At 37.4% G+C, this 24,868-nt stretch overlaps 1 protein-coding gene across 2 annotated transcripts in view; it reads right to left on the reverse strand.

Moving 5' to 3' along the window:
- SMG1 (SMG1 nonsense mediated mRNA decay associated PI3K related kinase) overlaps positions 1-24,868 on the reverse strand; it is a 100,882-nt gene that overhangs the window by 65,141 nt on the left and 10,873 nt on the right. The window contains exons 2-7 of one of the 2 annotated variants that reach the window (XM_039255909.1): positions 10,583-10,640; positions 7,288-7,451; positions 6,165-6,320; positions 4,146-4,282; positions 3,153-3,211; positions 1,925-2,138 (exon numbers count right to left, since the gene is read on the reverse strand). In XM_039255909.1, coding sequence (XP_039111840.1) covers positions 1,925-2,138; positions 3,153-3,211; positions 4,146-4,282; positions 6,165-6,320; positions 7,288-7,451; positions 10,583-10,596 — 744 coding nt within the window. In that variant the 5' untranslated portion in view covers positions 10,597-10,640. The remainder of the gene's footprint in view (positions 1-1,924; positions 2,139-3,152; positions 3,212-4,145; positions 4,283-6,164; positions 6,321-7,287; positions 7,452-10,582; positions 10,641-24,868) is intronic. The other variant, XM_039255910.1, reaches the window with a different exon arrangement.

Genomic DNA, 24,868 nt, shown 5'->3' on the forward strand with positions numbered 1-24,868 from the left:
TTACTCGACACGTCTCCAGAGGCAACGGAAACAAAAGCAAAAATGAACTATTGGGACCTCATCAAAATAAAGGCCTTCTCCACGGTGAAGGAAACAATCAGCAAAACTAAAAGGCAACTGAAGGAATAGGAGAAGATATCTGCAAACAACATATCATATAAAGGGTTAGTATCCAAAACCTATAAAGAACTTATCAAACTCATCACCCAAGAAACAAAAAATCCAGTGAAGAAAAGGAGACATGAAGAGATACTTCTCCAAAGAAGACATCCAGATGGCCAATCGACACATGAAAAAATGCTCAACATCACTCATCATCAGGGATAAACGAATCAAAACCACAATGAGATACCACCTCACACCTGTCAGAACGGCTAACATGAACAACTCAGACAACAGATGTTGGCGAGGATGTGGAGAGAGAGCATCTCTTCTGCACTGCTGGTGGGAATGCAAACTGGTGCAGCCACTCTGGAGAACAGTATGGAGGTTCCTCAAAAAGTTAAAACAGAACTACCCTACAACCCAGCACTCGCACTAGTAAAGTATTTATCCAAGGGATACAGGTGTGCTGTTTCGAAGGGGCACATGCACCCCAATGTTTATAGTAGCGCTATAACAATAGCCCAAGTATGGAAAAAGCCTAAATGTCCATTGATGGATGGATGGATAAAGAAGATGTGGTATCTATGTATATACAATGGAGTATTACTCAGCAATGAAAAAGAATGAAATCTTGCCATTTCCAACTATGTGGATGGAACTAGAGGGTATTGTGCTAAGCGAAATTAGTCAGTTAGAGAAAGACAAATATCCTATGACTTCACTCATATGAGGACTTTAAGATACAAAACAGATGAACATAAGGGAAGGGAAGCAAAAATAATATAAAAACAGGGAGGGGGACAAAAACATAAGAGACTCTTAAATAGTTATAGTTAAAATAGTTATAATTGGTTTTTAATTTTTTTTAAAGTTTATTTGTGAGAGAGATAGACAGCACATGAATAGGGCAGAGAGAGAGAAAGAATCGCAAGCAGGTTCTATGCTGTCAAGCTCTGTGGTGTTGAGATCATCACCTGAGCTGAAGTCACGAGTCAGATGCTTAACTGAGTGAGCCACCCAGATGCCTCAGAATATAACTATTTTTGAAAGTGACTTAAGTAAAATAAAGCATATCATGAATTATAAAGAGCAAATATAAATAAGAAATATCTGATACTCTAAAAACATACCAAACTCTAATTTTTAAAAGCATTGTTAGTCAAAAAAATTTTAATTGCTTATAATTTTGCTCAAAATTAAATCAAGAATGATCTTTTAACACATTCAGATACAAAAAAAGTGAAATAAAGCTAAGTAGGGCTGGTTTTCATTTATACAAAATTACATCACTTGGAATACAAGTTTTGGGCACAATATCAAACCCAGAAAGTCCTAGAATGAGTGGTGCTGTTCATTTGACTCCCTCAAAAACCATCGAGTCCCCTCCTATCCAGCTGTCCTCACCAAATCCCTATTTTCAAATCTGCAAATGATTCTGGTACTAAGCAAATTCAAAGAAAAGCTTCAAAAAAGCTAAAAAACAAGATTAAAAAAAACTTATTTTGTTTTAAGATTTTATTTTTATTGATTTATTTTATTATAAGTTTTATTTACTTAAGTAATCTCCACCCCAAATATGGGGCTCAAGATCAAGACTCACACACTGTTCTGACAAGCCAGCCAGGTGCCTCTAATTTATTTTAAATCTAGCTTTAATGTGTACCCTTTACTCAAACTCAGAAACAGAAATGTTACTCATATTTACTATCAGTAGATAACCCCAAGTTTCCTTTCTCCAAACTCCCCTCCAAAAACACTGCTGGGAAACTGTTAAAAAAAGTTTCTTCCTCAGAACATCAATTTTCCCCTTCATTCTTACCTGCATTACAGATGAAAAGGCTTTCTTTTCTCCTACAGTCTCTAATGCTTTGTAGGTGGCACATAAGTAGAGGAGTTTAACTTCATCTTTTGTAGATGAGCTAAATTTGCTAAATATCCATTTGAAGATCTTCTCAGCCTCATAGCTCAGAGAAGCACAAAGAAGGCCAAGACAGCAAGCTCCTTCCTGTCTCAACTCCTGAAGCAATTTGCTACTGTGTTTATTTCAATGCAAACAAAACAAAATACACAAAAGGCTTAACATTTCAAAGATGACAAGAATGACACATTTTACAAAAGAATGTCTTCAATGATTTTTTAAAAACTTTTCTATTCAAACTACATAAAAGGTTGAAATTTTATCTTTAAATATGTTCTCTATTCCCCCGGTGCCCAAAAGCACCTTTGTTAGACATTAGATTTTCTTTTGCAGAATCAATTATTTACAAACAGTAAGGAAAGGCCCAGAAATACTAAAATTCAGGCTTCAAACTCCATCTCAAGTTACATTTAATGATTCACAGAAAAGGGCAGCAACAAAGGGTCAGATAAAACATACTATGAATAACTATATACGATGTAGTGTTCAGTAGGTAAGGATATAAAACAGGAAAAGGTAACAGTTAAAAAATGCAACAAACTTAAAAGGATAACAGCACTGATTTAAGTATATTAATAACTAACTATATAAAATGAAACCATCAAAAAGCAGTAAGGTTCATGACCTGCTGAGATGAGTTTTTGGTGCTTTCCAACACTGCAATTCTTTGGGAATCACCATACGAAGAACAGACTGCACACCTTTGTGGAGAACCCCAGGAGCCTCGTAGAATAGATGGTGTGAATCCACTGTTGCCCAAAGAAGGAAGCTCCCTTTCACCTCTATTCTCTAAGCAGTTTCAAAATTCTCTAGTTTACAAAAGTTAATCGCATTCATTCATGCCTGCATTAAGAGTTTATGTCACTCCACAAGTCAATGGTCAATTACTCAGTCAAGTTGACAAATTAGGAAAAAAAAAAAAAAAAAGAATGGTATTTCCTTTCAAGTAGATTCCGTTCATATTCAAAGATAATTAACATATACTTTAACACAGATAAAAATAGCAACAAAGTGAAACATTAAACAGATATTCATAAATGAAGCCACCAATGAGTTTATCTTCTTGTACATTTTTAAATAATTTCTAAAAATGTATTTTAAAGTCTTAAATTACCCATTAGTTACTTACCTTTCATTAAGCACATCATGTACAGCAGCCAAGATATTATCCAATTGTTTAACTAGTACCTTAAAAAAAAAACATTTATAAAAAATTCGAATTCCTATACTTTCAGTAACACTTTGTACTTTTTACTTGTGTTCCCTTCCAAATTCTAATCAAACAGCACACCTTCCTTATTATTCCCAGTCCCCAATTATCAGAAAAGTTACAAATTTCCTTTTAGACTCTGAAATTTATCCATTCCTATGAAGCATCATCAAAAAACAAACTCAAAAAGCTTATTTTATTTACACTAAAAAAAAATTTTTAAAGATGGACTGATAGGTGGAGAGGTGAAGAGATAAGTGCCAAAGCAATATCCCACATATGACGCACATATGACAGAATTTAGATGGCAGACATATGATATTCAATTTCAATTTGCTATATATTTGAAATTTTTCATATTAAAATGGGGGGGGCCCGAAAACTTACTTTGATCCAATTATTTGACTCACCATGCCTTTCTCATTAATTTTTTTCTGTTCCATATCAAGTTCTTAATTTCACATTGGGAGAATTACTCAGAGTGGAGAGATTTGTAACTGCTCCTGAACTTTTTTCTTTCAAGAGTTTTTCCATTTATCCCTGGCCACTAGGGCACACCTACCCACCCATAGACACAATATATAACCCCCATCACAACCTCACATATGAAAAACAAAGATAGTGTGTCCTGACATACAGAACAACAATTCTGAGGAGAAGAGAATAAATGTACTAAAAGTTAAAAGTGCCTTACTGCAAAAGATAACAATGTGCATCCAACAACGGCAGGTCAATTACACATCAGGGTCATTAAGTTCTCAATCACCATAATACAGGCCAAATTAACCTGTAATAAGGAATGCCTATTTTTCCTTAGAAGCAAATATTTTCCCTTCTTAAACCACTCCAGATAGCATTATCTACTTTATTATGGAAATACAAAAGTTATCAACATTTCCATACCGTACTCACCAACTTATTTTCTGGTTGCTGAATAAATTCTTTCAACTGCTTTACAGTAGCCAGTCTTCGGTCTCTGTCATCTTCCCGGGTGATCCTCCGAAGAAGATTCGACAGTCGAGACTCATCAGAATAAGACATCGATCGCTCTGTGAAAATAAGCATTTGTTACCCAATGAAGATGCCCTGTCATTAAAAAAGGGAAGAGAAGGTCTGGTTTACCACTTCCCTAGCAGCAGCATACCATGCACATGGTAGCTGGTGATCAGACATCTGTTGAACTGAACATATGATTGCGGTTCACAAAAATGATGATAACATGAACAAGAAACAAAGAGAAACCTTCCAGCCCAAATATTTCAAAGCACATCAAAAATCACAGTCCACTCAACAATAAAAGTTCAACTGAATGCAGGTTCTGTCACGTTTTTGTCACTATAAATCAAATTCCAGCAGAGTGCTCAGCACAAAGCAGACCCTCAAAAAAGATAAACCTAAGCGAACACCTCATCCCAGAGGACCAGATGAGAGAGAAAAAAGGAAGAATTAAAAATTACTTTCTTTGGATCTATTCCAAACTCTTCAACATCCAGCATGAGTACGGGTAAGAGACTTCTACAGGTTAGAGATAAAATCTCAACCAGGCAGAAGGAGGCTATATGCTTCCATTTCTCACTCGGTAACCAGCAGAGGGAATTCTCCTGGTCACGTTACCATCATTTTCCTAAGACAAAGCTTTGTGCACCGCAATCACACGTTCAGTTCAACAGATGTCTGATTACCAGCTACGGTGTGCAAAGCATGCCACTGCTAGGGAAGTAGCAAACCAGAACTTCACTTCCCTTTTTTAATGACAAGAACAAGTAAGAATGCTCAAACAACGCTGGACATTGCCAATAAAATACATTTAAGTTCTAAATTTTTCTTTTTAAATTTTCAGCTGTGCACTGGTTAATGATTAACCAATGTACAGTAAAAACAAACTAAATTAAAGGCTCTGATAGTTTCATTTCTAAGGCATGAGAAATTTTCGACAATAAAAGAAATTATCTGAGAGGAAGATAGGATTTTTTTAAGATCCCAAGCACAGTGAGTAGTTTAGTAAAGATGGATACTGAAAATGTCATTAGGTTAAAAGCCAAGAAATCTAGGCTCTCTTTACCTCCTCCCTCTGGCAAACTACGGAACCTGAGAGGACAAAGAACTAGACTAAATTAAATTAGCTTTGGGGTCACTTTCTAACTTATGTCATACAAAGGTGAAGGACATCAAACACTTTCATGAACCACTATACCCTTTGACTAGTGGGTCCATATCTGAAAATTTATTCTAAAGAAATCATTTTTTAAAACCCATGCGCGCACACACACACACACACACACACACACACACTATAAGCACAAAGATATTCACCAAGATCCACACAACACATACACAGACACACACACCCCGATGGAAACAAATGGTCATAACTAAAGGTCCAAAGAGTGACTATATCCAATCAAGTGTATAAATCAGATCCAACAAAATAAATTTCTTTTAGAAAAACAATGATCATCATTACCTCTAATCATCATTTAAGGCACTTTACCTATACAGTGAGGCTGTGTTATAAGGCAGAAGGTGGTATCCATTTATTTAACTTTAGAGAAGTGCCCATTCCCTTTATACACATATCCCCTACAGACCCTAGAGTTCAATAACTTGTAAGAGCCCACCACACACTATACATTATCCACTAAACAGGAAAATCCTTTCTTTGAATCTTATCCAGTATTCTAATCTTAAAAGAATTCTCTAGAAAGTGTAGTCAAAAAAGTATTAAAACCTTTCCTATGAGAATTTAGTCTAAGAAACAGTTCTCAGAAGAATGTCAACAATTATCACCTACAGATGTTTTTCAACTTGAAGTAAACTAACCAACTCACACATGTACAAAACATCAGCAAGAGATAAGGTGTCCAGGATAAAGAGGAGATTCAGGTCTTTGTGGAGGTGTTTGTGACTGGTCCCCAGTTTGCCCAATCTTACCCTGTGATTTCCTCATGTCTTTGATGGCTAACGCACGACTGCCATGCTGAATACTGGTGAACTCAGGGCTGGTCACATTGTTAACCCTCAGCTCTTGCCCCAACGACTTCCGACCATAAGTATTTTCCCCAGATCCTCCATTGACACTGTAGCCACCTAAAAACAGCACAATATTTACATTATTTGAATAGGGCTCTTTATCTTACTCAATCAATTCCCTATAGTCCAGGATCTTACTACCCATCTGCAAGCAGCTCAACCAGACTTTGCTTCTCCTACTCTTCTCCTGTGCTGCCTGCCTTGAAGTCATTTTGATTTCATTTTGTTCATCCACAGAAAAAGACAAATGAAAACTAAAGTCAGATTTTACAGTTTAAAACTTTTAGGAGCACCTGTGTGGGTTAGTCGGTTGAGCGTCTGATTCTTGGTATTGGCTCAGGTCGTGATCTCATGGTTATGAGATCAAGCCCAGTATGAGGCTCAGCACTGGGCATGGAGTCTACTTAAGGTTCTCTCTCTCACTCTCCCTTTGCCCCTCCCCAACTCACACGCGTGCACTCTCTAAAAAGTTAACAAAAAAAACCTTTCAGAAGTCTAGAGGAGAGAAGTCAGGAAAACTCAGCCTACATGATAATATTGTATTTGGGGCAGCAAGGAAACCATACATGTATATTATAACATACAAAAGGAATGTTTAAATTTTTTTCTAAATGAAGGGGTTAAATTTATGAAGTTTCAAAAACCGCACTGTATTGAATATGTAAATTTCATTAAAAAACTTTTTTTGATGTTTTACTTATTTTTGAGAGAGAGACTGAGCGCGAGTGGGGAAGGAGCAGAGAAAGAGGGAGACACAGAATCTGAAGCAGGCTCCAGGCTCTGAGCTGTCAGCACAGAGCCCAATGTGGGACTCAAATCCACAAGCTGTGAGATCATGACCTGACCTGAAGTCGGACACCCAACCGACTGAGCCACCCAGGTGCCCCAATATTTATATTTAAAAATATTAAAAGAAAGAAGTAGGAGAAAGAGAGAGGGAAAGAGGGAGCAAGAGGAAGTCTCGTAGGTTAAAAACCAAACAGACAGAAAAACATGCCTCTAACAATAAAGAAAGCATATATACCCTTTTCGTCATTCTGAATGTCAGTGTGAACTCTGGTATCATCGTGCCTTTGCCGAGACACCACAGCTGAACTGGAAGGTTGCAGTCCATAAGAAGAAGGCCCACCCCTATCTCTGGATGAAGAATATTTTAATGTATCTGGGTCGGCTGATGCACTGTCAGTTCTGTAAAGAGAGAAGAGCAGAAGATTAAACTTTAAACAATTATTTTAATAGCCCAAATCATAAATCTTTTTTATTCAAGCCTCTCCTACCATCCTAATTTTTTTATTACTATTATAAATAAGCACTCCAATTTCAAATGAGTCTTTCAACAGGGAAAGGATTATCAATGAGTGAAATCTAGTTTTCACCCCCTTTTATCCTACAGACCCTATGAGACATACACGTAACTACCAGGATTAGAGTGACCAACTCATCCTCCTGTGCTTGACAGTTAACAATTTCAGCAGTGAAATCTCATGTCCAAGGAATCCCTTCAATCCAAGGCAAACTAACACAGTTGGTCGCTCTGGTCCATGATTCTCTTCACATGATTTAACAAAAGGAATAATTCTTCCTACGCGCTCCTCCCAGGAATGGTTAATCGATGGAAAAATCAGTCTTCCCAGTCATGAAAATAAAAAGCACAGGCAACATATCAGGCAAGGACAATGTGATATTGCCTCTCTCTCTCTCCCCTGAATTCCTAACTTGATTATTTGGTGGGAAAGTAATTACAGAATGATATTTGAAAGCAATCCCGATAGGATGCAAGAACACATTATCTGGAGAATAAGATTATTTTAATGTACTGGAGATGTCACTGAAGACTCCTTAACTATAGAGACTATCTATTAAAACCACAAAGAGTGAGAAAAATAAAAAATAAGGTATCAGTAATCCAATGAAGCTGAATTTAAAGGTTGCAGTTCATAGTCTATTTAAAATTCAAATATTGTCTAAAATAATCCCTTGAAACTTGGACGTTAATAAACAAGTAGTACAGTGCCAGGTAAAAGTAGTCCTTATCCTTATGTAAGGATCAGCTCTATGCTTCAGTGTCCTCATCTATAAGACAGGGAATTGTGTTTCATGATTTCTCATAAGCCTCATTCTTCCAACCATCAATCCTAAAGCATCAAGAAATAAAACCACACAACACTACAGGAGCATATGAAAATACCAAGAAAGAAGCTCCTGTCCTATTGATACTACTTCTGAAAGGAATAATCTTCTTAAAAGTAATCACTTTTATGGTATGTACCAAAAACACCTTCTGAACCCACAATTATTTGGGAAACTTAAGGACACTGAACAAGAGCAATAACTAACCTATTTCTCAACCTCCATGGCTCCTCCCTCATATATAAAAATGACTTCAGTGTTTGTGTATCTATTTCAATTTATCATCTTTTCTTTACCCCCACCCAGAAAAATAGTGAACATAAAATTCTGAATAAGCTCAGACACCCTGATCTATACTTAAACCACTGTTAATATAGAGTGCAAACAATAGATCCAAATTTGGATAAGTGGTACAAATTTAAATTACTCCTAAAGCCTCTTAATCGGAAAAAATAAAAATAAAAATAAAAATTCTGTAACCTTAGCCTACTACAATAACTAAGGCTCCATAATGGAGTATCTTCTTCAAACATTTAGGGTTCCCTTGTGGACAAAACTCAGTACTTCCAAGAGATGGAAAAATAAAATCTATGGAATTTCAAAAAAAAAAAATGTATGAGGATTTTTTTTTTCTAAGCATACTAAACCTATAAGCATTCAAATACCATTAACACAAAATGGAGCATGAGAGCTTTTTAAAACTAAAATGAATGTAATGGCATCCCCCATGTTTCTAATAATAGAACATTGAGTACATACCTATAATAAACCATAACATACCCTAAATTTCTGAAAGGGAATTGAAAAATAAAAGAAAGCTTAACAGTTTTTTGGACAGATTTTGAACTCATCTCTACACATGGCACCTAACACAACCTGGAAAAGTAAGGTGTTAGCAAGATAACAAAAATCTACCAATATTTAAATATCGAAATTTCCTGTTTAAATTATGTTTACATATCACATATCCTACCTTTACCATTAAGAGTTAAGTATGTATATCACTTTTCTGGTGACAGAGTAGTAAACATAGGACACAGAGAATAAGGGTGAAAAAAAGGATCTGGGCTCAAATCCCAGCTGTAGCAGTGAAAAGTTAAGTGGGACTGTACACAAGGTTCTTAATCTCTAAGCCTCAAGTGTTTCTTGCGTAAAATGGGGATAATACCTATCTAAAGTGTAAAGGTGTTGTGAGGCTTAAATAAGGTAATGAATTCTTAAGAAATGCTTAGCTTGCAGAGAATGCTCAAGGTTATTAAGAAGACCATAACACTAAATAAACTCAAGATTTCCAGTCTAACAAATAATACATAAGTTCAAGAGTACAGGAATACAATCAAATCAAGCTTTCATATCCAATATATAGCAGTTGATTTTAAGTTCTTCATAGAAGAAATTAAGCAATCTGCTATCAACAAATCCATTTCTACCCACAAAGCATTTTATTTCAAACTAAACTGAATTAAAAAAAATGAACAACTTCCCAATTTATGAGAAATACAGGTTTTAAAATCCCATGAATTATGAACACCAAGTATCCCCCCGACCTGGAGTCTGGGTTTTCAGAATATAACAAAAAAATTCCACTGGGGTAGAACTACTGTCTCAGAACTGTCTAAAAACTCACTAGTTGCCAAGTTCTTTTAATACAAACTGATGAAAACATTTCCAACCAGAATTCAAGTTATAGGTAGTCTGAACCCAAAAGCACAAAATGGTTCTACATTTATACGCAATCTCTATTTTTTAATATCTAGACTGCTGCGGTCTCAAAAAAAAAAGTCAGTATCCGGCTATTAGCACCAACAAGACCACCCAGGCCAATAAATAGAAAACTGTTAACGAACGGAAATGAGCCCTTAAAATGAGGCAATCAAAGCATAAAATACAGATTTGAATTCAAAGAGGCAGGCATAAATGTTAAGCCAGTTATAAGAGCTGAAAAAGCTATCATCTGCCAGAATTAGTGTCTCAGTTTAGTGATAAGAGGAAATGTATCTGTTAAAACTAAGAATCATACTAGCAAGGATCCAAAAATACCTCCACAGCCCCTTTAATACTCTACAAATACTATGGAGAGCGAGCGAGAGAGAGAGAGAAAGAAATGCATAAATTTCCCCCAAATGATTAAACTGAAGTTAAAGCCTGATGTACATGCCACATGAGAGGTAAGTTTCTAAAGCTCATACCTCAAAAATCGCATACTGTATAATATGGAGCCTTTGTGATGTTTTGCATCAAGTCAATCTGTAAGACAGTAGTTACAATATTAGTGAAGACAGTGGGTTATAACATTTGTTGTTCAAACATGAAGCAAATATCACTCATGGATTAGGTGCTTTTAGTTGTACTATGGCCCTCTAGGGTTCATATGCTGAAGCAAAAATTGAGATGGAAAGCCACTCTATGCTATAGAAGACAGTAAAAGCTTAAGGTGGCAACCAACAACTTTTTAGTACATAAGAGAATTTCAATGTTAACTATAACATACAAATCACATGCAAATCTCATTACCGCTCATTTAGTTAACTATTCTCAACACACAGAGAAAGTAATAAATCTGAGAGGTCAATCATTTTGAATGACGCAAATCCTCAGACCTCCCATCAACAATCCACCACGTGCTAGGGGACAGTATCTCCTGGCTACATGTGGTTTTGTCCAGTTCTTGTAAGCACTAAAAAGCAATCAAAGGGTGGGGGGTAAAGCACCACTCTCAAAATATAAAGTCAACGAATTCCCTATCCTGAAGCATTTCCAAAAAGCACCCCAAAATGACTTGATGCAAACACCACACCTAGTGGTGCCACTGGAATTAAGCATCATACTGCTTCAAGTTGTTTTTAAGTAGGTGTATGGAGGAATTTTGTTCATGGTGAGATCTAATTTGTAATGGATATCAACCAGGGGATGAGATTTGCACTTAAGCCAATGAGGTGGGAATGCATTTATTCTCTAAAGCAATGGTGTGCAAAAATAGTGTCACTGTCATAAAGCAGCTATAGAATATGCTGGGAGTTCTTCTTACTAAAAGTTAATACCACTTGAAAATGATTCTTTTACAAATAAATTCAAAGTTGTGCCTATGATGCCTGTTACTCACCTGGATTCAGACATGCTTTCATGAGAGATACAAGACAAGATGAAACTATGCTCTAAAATATGAGGCTATGGCTACAAAATTCATTTGGGAGGCTCACAACTTCATTCTCTGAAACTCTTCCCACAAGATAAAATAATTCAAATTTAGTAAAAACAGAACTGAACCAGCAGGCCGAAATTATGAGTTGACCTCAGTTCTGCAACACTGAAATATTAAGTTAATATAATGTCTTGTATTAAATATCTATAACACCAAAGCTTAAGTATCTATTAATGAGTTATTTGTTACTCATTTTTAATCACCAAACTCTTATCTAAATAGCCACTGAAGATTCAAAATATAAAAATATATTTATTTTTGTAAAATTATAAATAATTTCACTTTGCCCAATATAGGTCTGGTCTTTTCCCTCAGCTTCTGGAAGGTAATCTCTAAAGTCTTGGAATGTCATGCCTTGTTCACTGGGGGCTTTGGGACATACCAGAAAGTATTAACGGAGTGTTTTATGAGGGTAAGAGGGCTTTGATTCACATGGATCACTCAACCTCCAGAAGGTCTGGAAACTAAGTTTATGCACGTGGGCAATTGATTATGGAGTCCCAATAAGAAACTCTAGGCACCAATGCTGTGGTGAGCTTCCATGGTTGGTACTACTCTGCATAGCGTCTGTCACACATCAACACCAGGAAAGTAATACTGTGTTCACAGCTCCACAAGGCAAGGACAATTGGAAGTCCACTTTCCCGGACTGATGTATAGGCCTTTACCAGTAGTTGAATTTAATCTGAAGCTTTCAGCTGTAATAAACTGTAACCATGAGTAAAACAGCTTTCAGTGAGTTCGGTAAATCCCTCTGGTGACTTATCCAACCTAAGAGTAGCCTTTGGGACCCATGAACTTGGAAATGGTATCAGAAGTAAAGATGGTCTTATGGACCATGCGCCCTCTAACTCTGCATCTGTATTTAAAATCAGTGAATATACTCCAACCCCAAATCTTAAAGACTGTAAATTTTGTTTTTTAATAATATCTTAAGCAAACATAGTAAAGATCTGACCTCTGTATAATTTCCCTTCAAAGGAATCTCAAACACCGTCTACTGACAGACCTCTAACCAAATTAGCCAGAAAGGACAAAGCAACTCTAAATGGGCACCACATCAGATTTTAACCTTTGCTTCATGGGCACAATTGTCCTCAGTGTAAAGACTGATCAACATACCACCCCCAGGTAGTTCTCAGACTACAACTGGGTCTTCAATGCTGCCATGTTTCCCTAGCCAAGGTTCTCTCCTTCCCAAAACAGTTTTTCAAACTTTCTGCACCTTCCTTTCCCCAGAGCTCTTCCAATACATGGTCTTGCAGATTCCTGCTTCGTGTGTAATACAAGCCATTCTACAGCCCTCTCAATAATAAGCGTTAACAGTTTTGAGCTCCTACCATATCTGGTAAGCAACTTAGACAAGCAGTTTACAAATATTTAGTATTTCATTTAATCTTTAACATAGTCTTATTATGATTATTAAAGATAATAAGTTTCCACCTTACAGAGGAGGTAACTAAGGTTCCATAACTGACCGAAAGTTGCCTATCTGGTAAAAGATAAAGCGAGACCTCAAACTATTCTAACTTCCAAGTTCTTCACCATTCCATGAATGCTTGCCAACTTCCTTCCAATAAATCCACAAATTCACCCATATCTTCACACACTGCCTTTCTTCCCATCAACCTCACATAATGAACAAGTAAATGTCCTGTTTACAGTAACCCTCTGGATCCATGCATTACCCATATTTTCTGAGGTATGACATGGATTCCCACTTTCCTACTGCTCATCACATCAGCAACACATGTGCACCTTCTGGTCTCTCCTTTAACAACAACAAAAATCAAAATCTTGGGGCAACTGGCTGGCTCCATCGGTAGAGCCCATGAATCTCGATCTTAGGGTCATGAGTTCAAGTCCCACATCAGGGCGGGGAGCCTACCTTAAGAAAAAAAAAAAAAGCAAAATCTTAACTCCCTTTCTCCTTCTAATTGTCTAGACTCTTAACAGCTAAAACTTTTGAGAAAAATTTATCTTCTTTGTCTTCACTCACTTTTCAATTCACTGTAACCTGGGTTCCCCCTGAGCACTCCAATGCAACTATTCCTGCCATAGTAGCAGCTGCCACTTGGCTGCTTTGTCTCTAAAATCCCATAACCTCTTTTCAGTTCATCTTGCTCAACGTCTCCTGACAACTGTCTCTTCACACTCTTTCTCAATACCATTCTCAAGTTTTTTTAAGCAACTTTAATTCCAGTGACTCTACTTTTTCCCAGTCCAAGTACTTTCTTCCTCCTTCACTTCCTTCTTTCGGCTTAGATTTCATGGTCTATCATTTCAATAACACTCTTGCCCAATCACCTTAACCTCCCTTAATATTTTCCTCACACCAATCTGTTAAAACCCCAACCGTGAATAAACCCAATTATCAATGACCCATCATCCCTAAATCAGCACCATACTCCCAGCTCCTCTGATATTCGTCTCCCATGCACTTTCCAGACCTCCATTCTCTTTGGATTCCAAAATGCTCTCCCAAATCTCCTACACATGCGCACACATACACGCACGCCCACACACATTCTCTCTACATCACCAAGAAACAAGATACCATAACACATGTGCCCCCCCAATTCTAGGCCTTAATTAGAATCCATTTACTTCCACCTTCTTGTAACTTTGCAAATAAATACCCTTTCTCCTGTGGAATCTACCTTTCCCACTGAACAATGGATTCTCCTCTTTACACATGTGAAATTTTCGAATGTCTTCCACTTAAAAATACAAAAACATATTTAGCAAATACAAAACAAACAGAAAAGCTCCCCCAAACAATCTGTCTTCACTGTCTGCAAACTAAGAGTTGTCTCTATTTCCCGCCCTGTTTCTTCACCTCCACTGACTCGTCAATCCACCTGGATTCAACTTCTGCCCCATCACTTTTGGCCAAACCAACTATGACCTCCAGGTTGCTAAACCCAAGATACTTCAGGCTTTATTTTACTCCTCTTCTCACAGGCTTTCACAGGGCTACTAAGTAGAGTTAACCAGGTTGTAGCCCACACAAAGGTGCCTTGCAGAGGCAGGAGATGGGCTGAATGAAAATCTTTTCTTAAAATTCTTACAATAACCCTGTGTGCTCAGATCCTGAGAATTCAAAGTAACCAGATTCTTCTCTTCCTTTGGCTTGTGTGACATTATACTCTCTATTTCTTCCTACCTGATTCTACTTTCTTAGGAAACTCTGAGGACTTATTCAGCCTTCTCTACCAAGCAAGCCACTAAATCTTGAGGGTTCTCAAAGTCTGACCTTAGGCCCTCTATTCATCTCACTTAGTATACTCTCACTCTCACTCTCTCAGTCCATACTGATGGCAAGATTTACCAGTGTTTGACATCAACTCTTAAATCTAGGCCTCCATCACTGATGTCCACACTGAGGTCCAGATCTATGTACCCAATTGTTTAAAAAACAATCTCAGGGCACCTAGGTGGCTCAGTCGGTTAAGATCCAACTTCGTCTTAGGTCATGATCTTGTGGTTTCAGAGTTCAAGACCCAGCATCGGGCTCGCTGTTGTCAGCACAGAGCCTGCTTCATATACCCTGCTTCCCTCCCCTGCTTGCACTATTTAAAAAAAAAAAAAAAAAAAAAAATCATTTAAAAAAATACATAAAAAAAAAAACCCCCAACAATCTCAATGTTCTAATACCTCAAACACAACTGTCACCTTTCCTCCTGGAATCCCCATTTTGGTAAATGGTACCATTACCTAACCACTATTTTCTAATAAATGGCACTATTTGATCAGCCAGACAGTATGTTTCCCATTTCCAATGCTCATCTCTATCCCATCTCCACATTCCAACATTATTGTTATAAAACACAAATCTGGTATCTTCTCACTACCCTTATCCTACGTACCTTACTTCCCTTTTTAGATAAATCTCTACCAACCACCCCTTTTACACTCCATGCCCAACCATCCTCATCCTTCACTGCCATAGAAAACATCACCTTGCTCAGCCAGTCTGCCTGGAAGAGCTTTGTTCTCACCCCTTGCTGGCCCTAGCTAATTTCTCTTCATCCTCCAAGCTTCAGCCTTCCTTTGAAAAGTTTATGATTCCCCTAGGTCTGACTAGTAGTCCCTGCTCTCTATGTGCTACGAGAAAATCTAACAGTTCATTCTGAAAGTGTATTTAAATGTATTCTGCCAGGAGACTGTAAATACCGGAAGGGCAGGAGACTGTCAGTGCTGCTTATCATATACTCCCATTGCTTAGATGGCATATAAATTACTTGTTGTCTAAATGATTGCCTATTTTTGTAACTGAGGCCTTTCTCTCAACTGTGGAATACAGTTCCCTAACCTAAACCAACACTAACTTTTCTTCAACCCATACTTCCTCTCCAGAGCATTCTATTAAAATCAGTACTTTCTTGATCATTTAATACAAGAGCATTAACTAACAGCTAATGACTCTAAAAGATGAACTAAGATAGTTCCAACCCTTTAAGAATTTATAAACTAGAAAGAAAAGAACTGTAAAGTCAGTAGAAGTTCCAATTAAGAGTATAAAATGCCTGGGTGGCTCAGTCAGTTGAGCGTCCGACTTCGGCTCAGGTCATGATCTCAAGGTTTGTGGGTTCGAGCCTCGCATCGAGCTGTGTGCTGACAGCTAGCTCAGAGCCTGGAGCCTGCTTCAGATTCTGGGTCTCCCTCTCTCTCTGACCCTCCCCTGATCACGCTGTGTATCTCTCTCTCAGAAATAAATAGAATATTTAAAAAAAAAAAAAAAGGAGTATAAAATGCTCTGATTTCAAAAACAATCCCAACATTGAGCTCCTCCTTCAAACTCTCAAAGTGTGTATCACATTAGTCTGCACTTAGTAGCTGTATACTAGCTTCAATTTTATCACTTATTTGAGATGTTAGCCCAGAGTACTATTTTATACCACCCAACTTTCAGAGGGAAAAGAGGATAACATAGTAGTTGCAGGATAGAGCGTGGAGCAGTACAGACTAGACGAATACATTAGTTCAAACTCCATTACAATTATTTAAATTAAGTAAAAGTTTGTATCTTAGGTTAAACTTCCATAACTAAGCTTTGATCTATACATATGATCTTAAGACAAACTTTTATAAACACAGAAAAGCCACCAAAAAAAGATTCGGGCTGCCTTCAGCCTTATAGTTAAATGAATTCTGAATTTTTTTACCTACTTAATATGCACTTTTAACACCTTATTTTTGTCATATCTAAGGACATTATCAAGAAACTGAAAAGACAATTCAAAATTAGCAGAACTATTTGTAAACCACATATCTCATAAAAGCCTAGTATCCAAAATACATAAAAAATTCTTGGGGTGCCTGAGGGGCTCAGTTGGTTGAGTGTCCGACTTTGGCTCAGGTCATGATACCACAATTTGTGGGTTTGAACCCTGCGTCGGGCTCTTTGTTCACAGCTTGGAGTCTGGAGCCTGCTTCAGATGCTGTGTCTCCCTCTCTTTCTTTCTCCCTCCCATGCTCCCACTCTTTCTCTCTCTCTCAAAAATAAACATTAAAAAAATACTTTAAGAAAATATATAAAAAATTCTTGTAACTCAACAAAAAGACAATCTAATTTTTAAATGGGCTAAAATTTCAAATAGCTGTATTTTCCCAAAGATATACAGATGGCCAAAAAGCATATGAAAAATTACTCAACATCGTTAATGATTAGGAAAATGTAAGTCAAAACCACAATGAGAAATCACAACCATTAGGATAGCCATAGTTAAAAGAAAAATAAACATAACTAGTGTTGCAAACATATTGAGAAAATGGAACCTTCATACATAAATCATGGGAATGTAAAATGGTACAACCACTTTGGAAAACAGTTTGTCAATTTCTCAAGAAGTTAAACAAAAAAATTACCATTTGACCCAGCAAATCCACTCCTAGGCATATACCCAAAGAGTTGAAAACAGATCTTCCCAAAAAAATTGTACGTGAATGTTCACAACACTATTCACAATAACCTAAAGGAAGGTGGAAACCCAAAAGTCCATCTAAGGATGAATAGATTTAAAAACACGGCATATGCATACAATGGAAGATTATAAATTCCCTATAAGATTCCATAAAAAGGGAGTGCCTAGGTGGCTCAGAAGGTTAATCATCTGACTCTTGATTTCACACAGGTCACAATCTCACAGGTCGTGGGATTGAGCCCCTCATCAGGATCCATGCTGACCTGCTTAGGATTCTCTCTACCTCCCTCTCTCTCTGCCCTTATCCTGATCACTCTCTCTCAAAATAAATAACTAAACTTAAAAAAAGAAAAACAATTTCCAAAAAAAGGAATGAAGTACTGATACCTGCCACAACATGGACGAACTGTGAAAACAGTATGCTACATGAAAGAGGCCAGAACAAAAGGCTACATATGGTATGACTCCATTTATATAAAATATCCAAAACAGGCAAATCCACAGAGAAAGTAGACTTCTGGTTGCGAGGGGCTAAGAGGAGGACAGAATGGGAAGTGACTTCTTAAGGGTACCAGGTTTCTTTTTGTGGTGATGGAAAGTTCTGGAACTAGATAGTAGGGATGGTTGCATAGCATCATGAATGTACAGATGACTTTTGAACAACCTGGGTTTGAACTGCACCAGTCCACTTACATGTGGATTTTTTTTCAATACATACGGTACAGTACTGTAAATGTACTGTCCTCCTTATGATTTTAGTATTTTCTTTTCCCTAACTTATTTTATTGTGAGAATACAGTAAGTAATACATATAACACATGTATGTGTTAATTAACTATGTTATTATAAGGCGTTCGGTCAACAGTTACCTATTAGTAGTTAAGTTTCAGGGAACTCAAAAGTTATATGCAATGTGTGTGTGTGTTTAGGGGTCAACTGTACTTTTTAAAAAAAAATTTTTTTAATGTTTTATTTATTTCTGAGAGAGAGAGAGAGACAACGTGAGCAGGGAAGGGTCAGAGAGAGAGGGAAATACAGAATCTGAAACAGGCTCCAGGCTCTGAGCTGTCAGCACAGAGCCCGACGTGGGGCTCAAACCCACAAACCGTGAGATCATGACCTAAGCGGAAGTTGGACACTTAACTGACTTAGCCACCCAGGCGCCCCTAGTCAACTGTGTTTAGTACACGGAACTGTAAAATGGTAAATTTTATGTGTATTTTACCACAAGTTTTAAAGAATTTATGACATTCTTGGGGTACCTAGCTGGCTCAGTCACTGAAACATGCAACTCTTGATCCTGAGGTTGTTGAGTTCGAGCATCATGTTGTATGCAGAGATTACTTAAGAATAAAAAAAATCTTATTAAAAAAATGCATAGCATTCTTGAAAAGGTAAAATTAAAGGAAGAAACAGACCAGAGGTTACCAAGACCTGAAAGAAGCTGAGGAGAAAGGGGCACAAGGAAATGTGAGATGATAGAACTATTCTACAGCTTGACTACGGTGGTCATGTTTACAGTATTACATGCATTTATCAAAACTCAAAGAACTATACAGCTTGTAAGCTGTACTTCAATAATTTTTTTTTTTTTTTAATTTTAAAGATAGAAAGTACACAAGCAGGAGATGGGGCAGAGGGAAAGAGAGAATCTTTTGCAGGCTCCACACCCAGCACAGAGCCTCATGTGGGGCTCAATTCCATGACCTTATGATCATGACATGAGCTGAAATCAGAGTCAGACAGTTCAACTGACTGAGCCACCCAGGTGCCTCAATAAATCTGACTTTATTTTTTAAAAAATTTAATGTGTTATTTAATTTTTGAGAGACAGACAAAGCGTGAGCAGGGGAGCGACAGAGAGAGAGGGAGAAACAGGATCCAAAGCAGGCTCCAGACTCTGAGCTATCAGGAAGAGCCCAACACAAGGCTTGAACCCACGAACCTTGAGACCATGACCTGAGCTAAAGTCAGACGCTTAACCAACTGAGCCACCCAGGTGCCCCAAATCTGGCTTTAAAGGAAACCCTTCTTTACAGTAAAGGTACAAAAGATAAGTAAAAGACTGCTGATTTATTCTTAATATGTCAGTATTTCAGGTCTTATATTGCCTTCCTACCATATTTAGCCATTCTAAATGGAAAAGCAAAATATGGCACGAGCTTTAAGTAACTGTGCTTTCCACTGACACCAAAGACTCTTAGCATCTGAATTAATTAATCAGGCCTAAAAACCGGAACTTAGAGCTCAGAAAGGATTAACCTAGCCGAGGTACAGAAAGAAACATAACAGCATTTATATCAGTAAAAGACAAATGTTACCTACATTAAAAGTAAAAAAAAGTCCTAAAATTCTAGCAAAATAGCAATTTCACCCCTTATCAATGCCTGAGAAATACTTGAGATAGTCCCTATAGCACTTTATTTTTTTAAAGAAAGAAATGCACTAAAAAGGAAGGAAGAAAGGAAATGTACTATAAATTCTTAATATTTTATCACCTATTTTGATAGTGTTCAAAATTGTGGCTAAATTCTTATTAACTGACCACTGAGACAACAGGAAAAAATTAAACAGAGTTAAATCACTAAGGCTGATATAATCAGAAAATCACTGAGACAGAAACATGAGAAATCCACTGCTAATTTAAGTATCCTAAGGTTCTTTACCTCATCTGGCATAAATTCATACCTAACCAGGCATTAAAGAATAGCAGCAGTTATAAATTCTGGTGTACTTTCAACCTCCAACATAAATGTGAATTTAGGGTTCAGTATTTAAGAGAAATAATTTTGTTTATGCTCACCTAAAGGTTCATGAATCTAACGCACCAAGTTAATTTGACTCACTTTCTCTTGGCCTTTATTTTTAACCCACACTGGCTGCCTTAAAAAGAAACCCTGCTTCAGCTCCCGTTTGTATCGCATATCTTCCCCTTTTGTCAGCAAGTCCTGGAAGTACTTTAGAAACATCCCATTCAGCCTGGGAAATTGCCAAGAATGAAAGGAAATCTCTCACTCCATGACCTCCCTAGCAGAGGAAGGACAAAAAGACTGAAAGTCTACAAAGAAACGTGTCCACCCCTTCACCCACACACCCCCAGGGCTCTCCAGTTAAATGCCAAACATAGCCTGTTAAGACAGAGAAGGCTAGAGAAAAATCACCAAGAGTTAAATACTAGAGAAATCCTAAAAGAGTCTTGAAACCAGACTGGGACTCTATAGTCAAGGAAAAGGCAGAGTGTTTTACTAATATAAAAATGCGTGCAACCATCTTTAAAAAGTCCTAAAAATAGGCAAATACTGATTGTAGAATTATTCAGATAAAATTCCTCTAGCTCAAAGATTCAAGCATATCCCTCCAAGGGACTGACATGCTTTTGAGATTCTCCAACAATCACATATTTTAAATCTTCTCTTTAAAGTTATTCTAAAAAGTATTGTGGTGTCTTTCAAAAATAAATGTACTGTGTAACAGATAAACATCATTACCACTTTTTTTTTTTACAGTGACACTGGTCAAGAAAAATGATGTGCTGCCAAAAATTACTTGTAACACATTAAGAAAAAACAAATATTATGCAATTCAGGCATAGTAGTTTTAAAGTAAACTATTACCAAGTAAGGCACTACTGCCTAATGGTATGACGCACCTGACAAATCATGGGCACAGTCAAGGTTTTAGAGTATCAAAAGAGCAATATTCTACCATGTATCCCTTAATATGTAACATATCTTAAATATGATGGGAAATATGGAAAAGACACTGAATTTCATATTCCACACCAGTGATTCATATCAAAGAGGAAAGAATTAACATAAATATCTTTAGGACATTCTCAAATTATACACATGGCTCCTGCCCCCAACCCTTTTTAAAAATAAATACACCTTGGGGAGTCTGGGTGGCTCAGTCGGTTGAGCGCGGACTTCGGCTCAGGTCATGTTCTCACGGTTAATGGGTTCGAGGCATGTGTTGTACTCTGTGCTGAAAGCTAGCTCAGAGCCTGGAGCCTGCTTCAGATTCTATGTCTCCCTCTCTCTCTGACCCTCCCCTGCTCACGCCGTCTCTCTCAGAAATAAATAAAAACACTTTAAAAAATTGAAAATAAATAAATATACCAATGAGGAGAATTTAAAACACTTTGGTTCTATTTCTTTTTTTTAATTTTTAAAAATAGTTTATTTATTTTTGAGACAGAGAGACAGAACATGAGCGGGGGAGGGGCTGAGAGAGAGGGAGACACAGAATCTAAAACAGGCTCCAGGCTCTGAGCTGCCAGCACAGAACCCAATGTGGGGCTCGAATCCACGAACCGCAAGATCACCACCTGAGCTGAAGTCGATGCTTAACCAACTGAATCACCCAGGCACCCCACTGTGGTTCTAACTTTACCAACATTATACTAAGACAAGTGGATTTTATTTTAGTAGGTTCCATGCCCAACGTGGGGGCCTGAACTCGAGCCCCGGAGATGAGGATTCGGACGCTCTACCAATGGAGCCAGTCAGGCGCCCCAAGACCACAAGCAGATTTTTAAATGGACTCTGATTCCTTTCAACATCTCCAATAACATCTATAAGACCTATCTCCTTAAAATTTTTTTAATGTTTTATTTATTTCTGAGAGAGAGACAGCGTGAGCAGGAAAGGGTCAGAGAGAGAGGGAGACACAGAATCTGAAACAGCCTCCAGGCTCTGAGCTGGCCGTCAGCACAGAACCCGATGCAGGGCTCAAACCCACGAACCGTGAGATCATGACCTGAGCCGAAGTTGGGACACTCAACTGACTGAGCCACCCAGGTGCCCCAAGACCTATCTCCTTAGGTATCCTGGGGTACAATGGTAAAGAAACATCCTACCCATAATTAAAGGTAAAAACATAAGATAAACTCTCCTACTTAAGTATTGGGACTTCTGCTTTAGAGTTGATCTTGAAATAACTACTTTCTACTCCGTAACTATAAATAAATAAAAAGATCTCATTGATAAATCTCAAAAAATATAGTCTCCTAAATCAATTAGCTGGAAACGGAAGATACTTTTCAGAATCATCACACTATTCTTAACTATAGGAAAATTTATTAAAGGAAGCCGGTTTTGGTAGTCACTGAAACATGCCAGTAAGCAGCAATCAAGTACTAAGAAACAATGCTCCCACTGTGCTCAGCAGTAAGTAGCAAGAAATATACTGAGGTATTTAAAAGTATTTAGCCTTGGGGCACTTGGCTGGCTCAACTGGTGGAACGTCCGACTCTTGATCTCTGAGTTGTGGGTTCGAGACCCACAATGGGTGTAGAGATTACCTTAAAAAAAAAAAAAAAGATCTTAAAAAAGTATTTAGCCTTAACTGTAGGAAAACTATTAAACAGTTCAAAATCATCACGTAAGCCACTTTAAACCCACAAAGTCTCTACAAACCATATCTTTTTTTGTTGTTAGATTTTACACTGGACACACTTTAATTAGATTGGTTTAAGTGTTTTAAAACAAGAAACTTTCATAATTCCCTTTTACAACAAAGGAGAAAAATCAATGTTTCTAAATATAAAGTTCTGTAGGAAACAGCATTTACACATTTTAAGTAAATTTATAGCTCCATAATTTAAAATAGTACCAAAATCTCATGATAGCATTAATATAAATTCATTAATTCCTATCTTTGTTTAGAAGATAAACGTTTTTTGTTTTTGTTTTTTTTAAGTACTCCAAACTATACACTGGCAGAATATATCTTTGCCATGATTCCAGGATCCATCCTTCCTACTCCCTACTCCCTTTAAAGCATTAATACGGGGGCACCTGGGTGGCTCAGTGGCTCAGGTCATGATCCCACAGTTAGTGGGTTCAAGCCCCACATCAGGCTCTGTGCTGACAGCTCAGAGCCTGGAGCCTGCTTCAGATCCTGTCTCTGTCTCTCTCTGCCCCTCCCCTGCTCATACTCCGTCTCTTTCTCTCTCAAAAATAAACATTAAAAACAAATTCATCTGGGTGGCTCAGTTGGTTAAGCGTCCGACTTCGGCTCAGGTCATGATCTCACGGTTCGTGGGTTCAAGCCCCGCATTGGGCTCTGTGCTGACAGCTAGCTCAGAGCCTGGAACCTGTCTTCAGATTCTGTATCTCCCTCTCTCTGACCCTCTCCTGCTCATGCTGTCTGTCTGTCTGTCTCTCTCTCTCAAAAATAAAGCATTCAAAAAAAATTTTGTTTAATAAATAAATAAAACATTAATACCAGCAGTGCCTGGGTGGCTCAGTCAGTTAAGCATCTCTTGATTTTGGCTCAGGTCATATTCTCACATTTTCATGAGTTCAATTCCTGCTTGGGGTTCTCCCTCTTTCTCCCCAGACCCCGCGCACTGCTCACACTCTGTCTCTCCCAAAATAAATAAATAAACTTAAAAAAAATCAATACTAGATGGTGGGGGAGAGGGAGTGCAATGCAGCATTCAACTGGTGTTCTTAAAGAATTAGGTCTTCAAATTCCAACTGTATAGTAAAAGTTAAGCAAGGTACAGACTACCTTTTAATCTACCTTTCTCTATTTAATTCCACTGGCACCTGCCCTCCAATATATGCAAATAGTCACAAAGATGAGATTTTTTTCCCTGGATCACAATTTTAACTGATTATCAAGTTCTTAAAGTGTGATTAGGAAGATACACAGAAAAAATAGACAATTATGCAGATTTACAGTCAAATTCCTCATTAGCCAACTTGACACAGGCTTAGATTATGAAAGCATATTTAAAAAAGGAGCAAAAAAACCACTATTATACTAGAGAGCAATTAATTGCATACCCACCAACTTAATAAATAACATCAGTTATATATCACAATGTTTCATATAAATAATACCAAAAATGATGTATGCCATACCTACTAGAAATTTAACAATTATTTGTGCTTTCATTCATATATCCTGGGATATACATATTCATATATACCATTCCCACATAAATGAATGGGAAATAAATCCCATATTTTATGAATTTTATAAATTTTATGTTTTATTTCATAAAATACTCCTTATGAAATTCTTAGAATGACTACAAACATGCATACAAAATACTAGAAGAGAGAAGCTGAAATTTGAACTACAGTGTGTGTACATGTGTGTAGTAAATCCTAAAACTTTCTGAGGAAGAGGTAAAAAAGGGAGGATCTTTAAAATTCCAAATTCAGACATGGCAACATAAACCACATCTGTGTAGCACTTAAATAACTTTGAAAGTAATTTTCCAAACTTAAACCTTCATAACCCTACACCTTAGGGAAGGCAAGAATTACCCCCTCAGAGCAACAGCTGGATAGTACCAGTACAAAGGACCTTTGTCTTCCCATTTTTAGTCC

The sequence above is a fragment of the Hyaena hyaena genome, unplaced genomic scaffold (assembly GCF_003009895.1).
Source record: "Hyaena hyaena isolate Hyena2069 unplaced genomic scaffold, ASM300989v1 scaffold_550, whole genome shotgun sequence".
Taxonomy (NCBI): domain Eukaryota; kingdom Metazoa; phylum Chordata; class Mammalia; order Carnivora; family Hyaenidae; genus Hyaena; species Hyaena hyaena.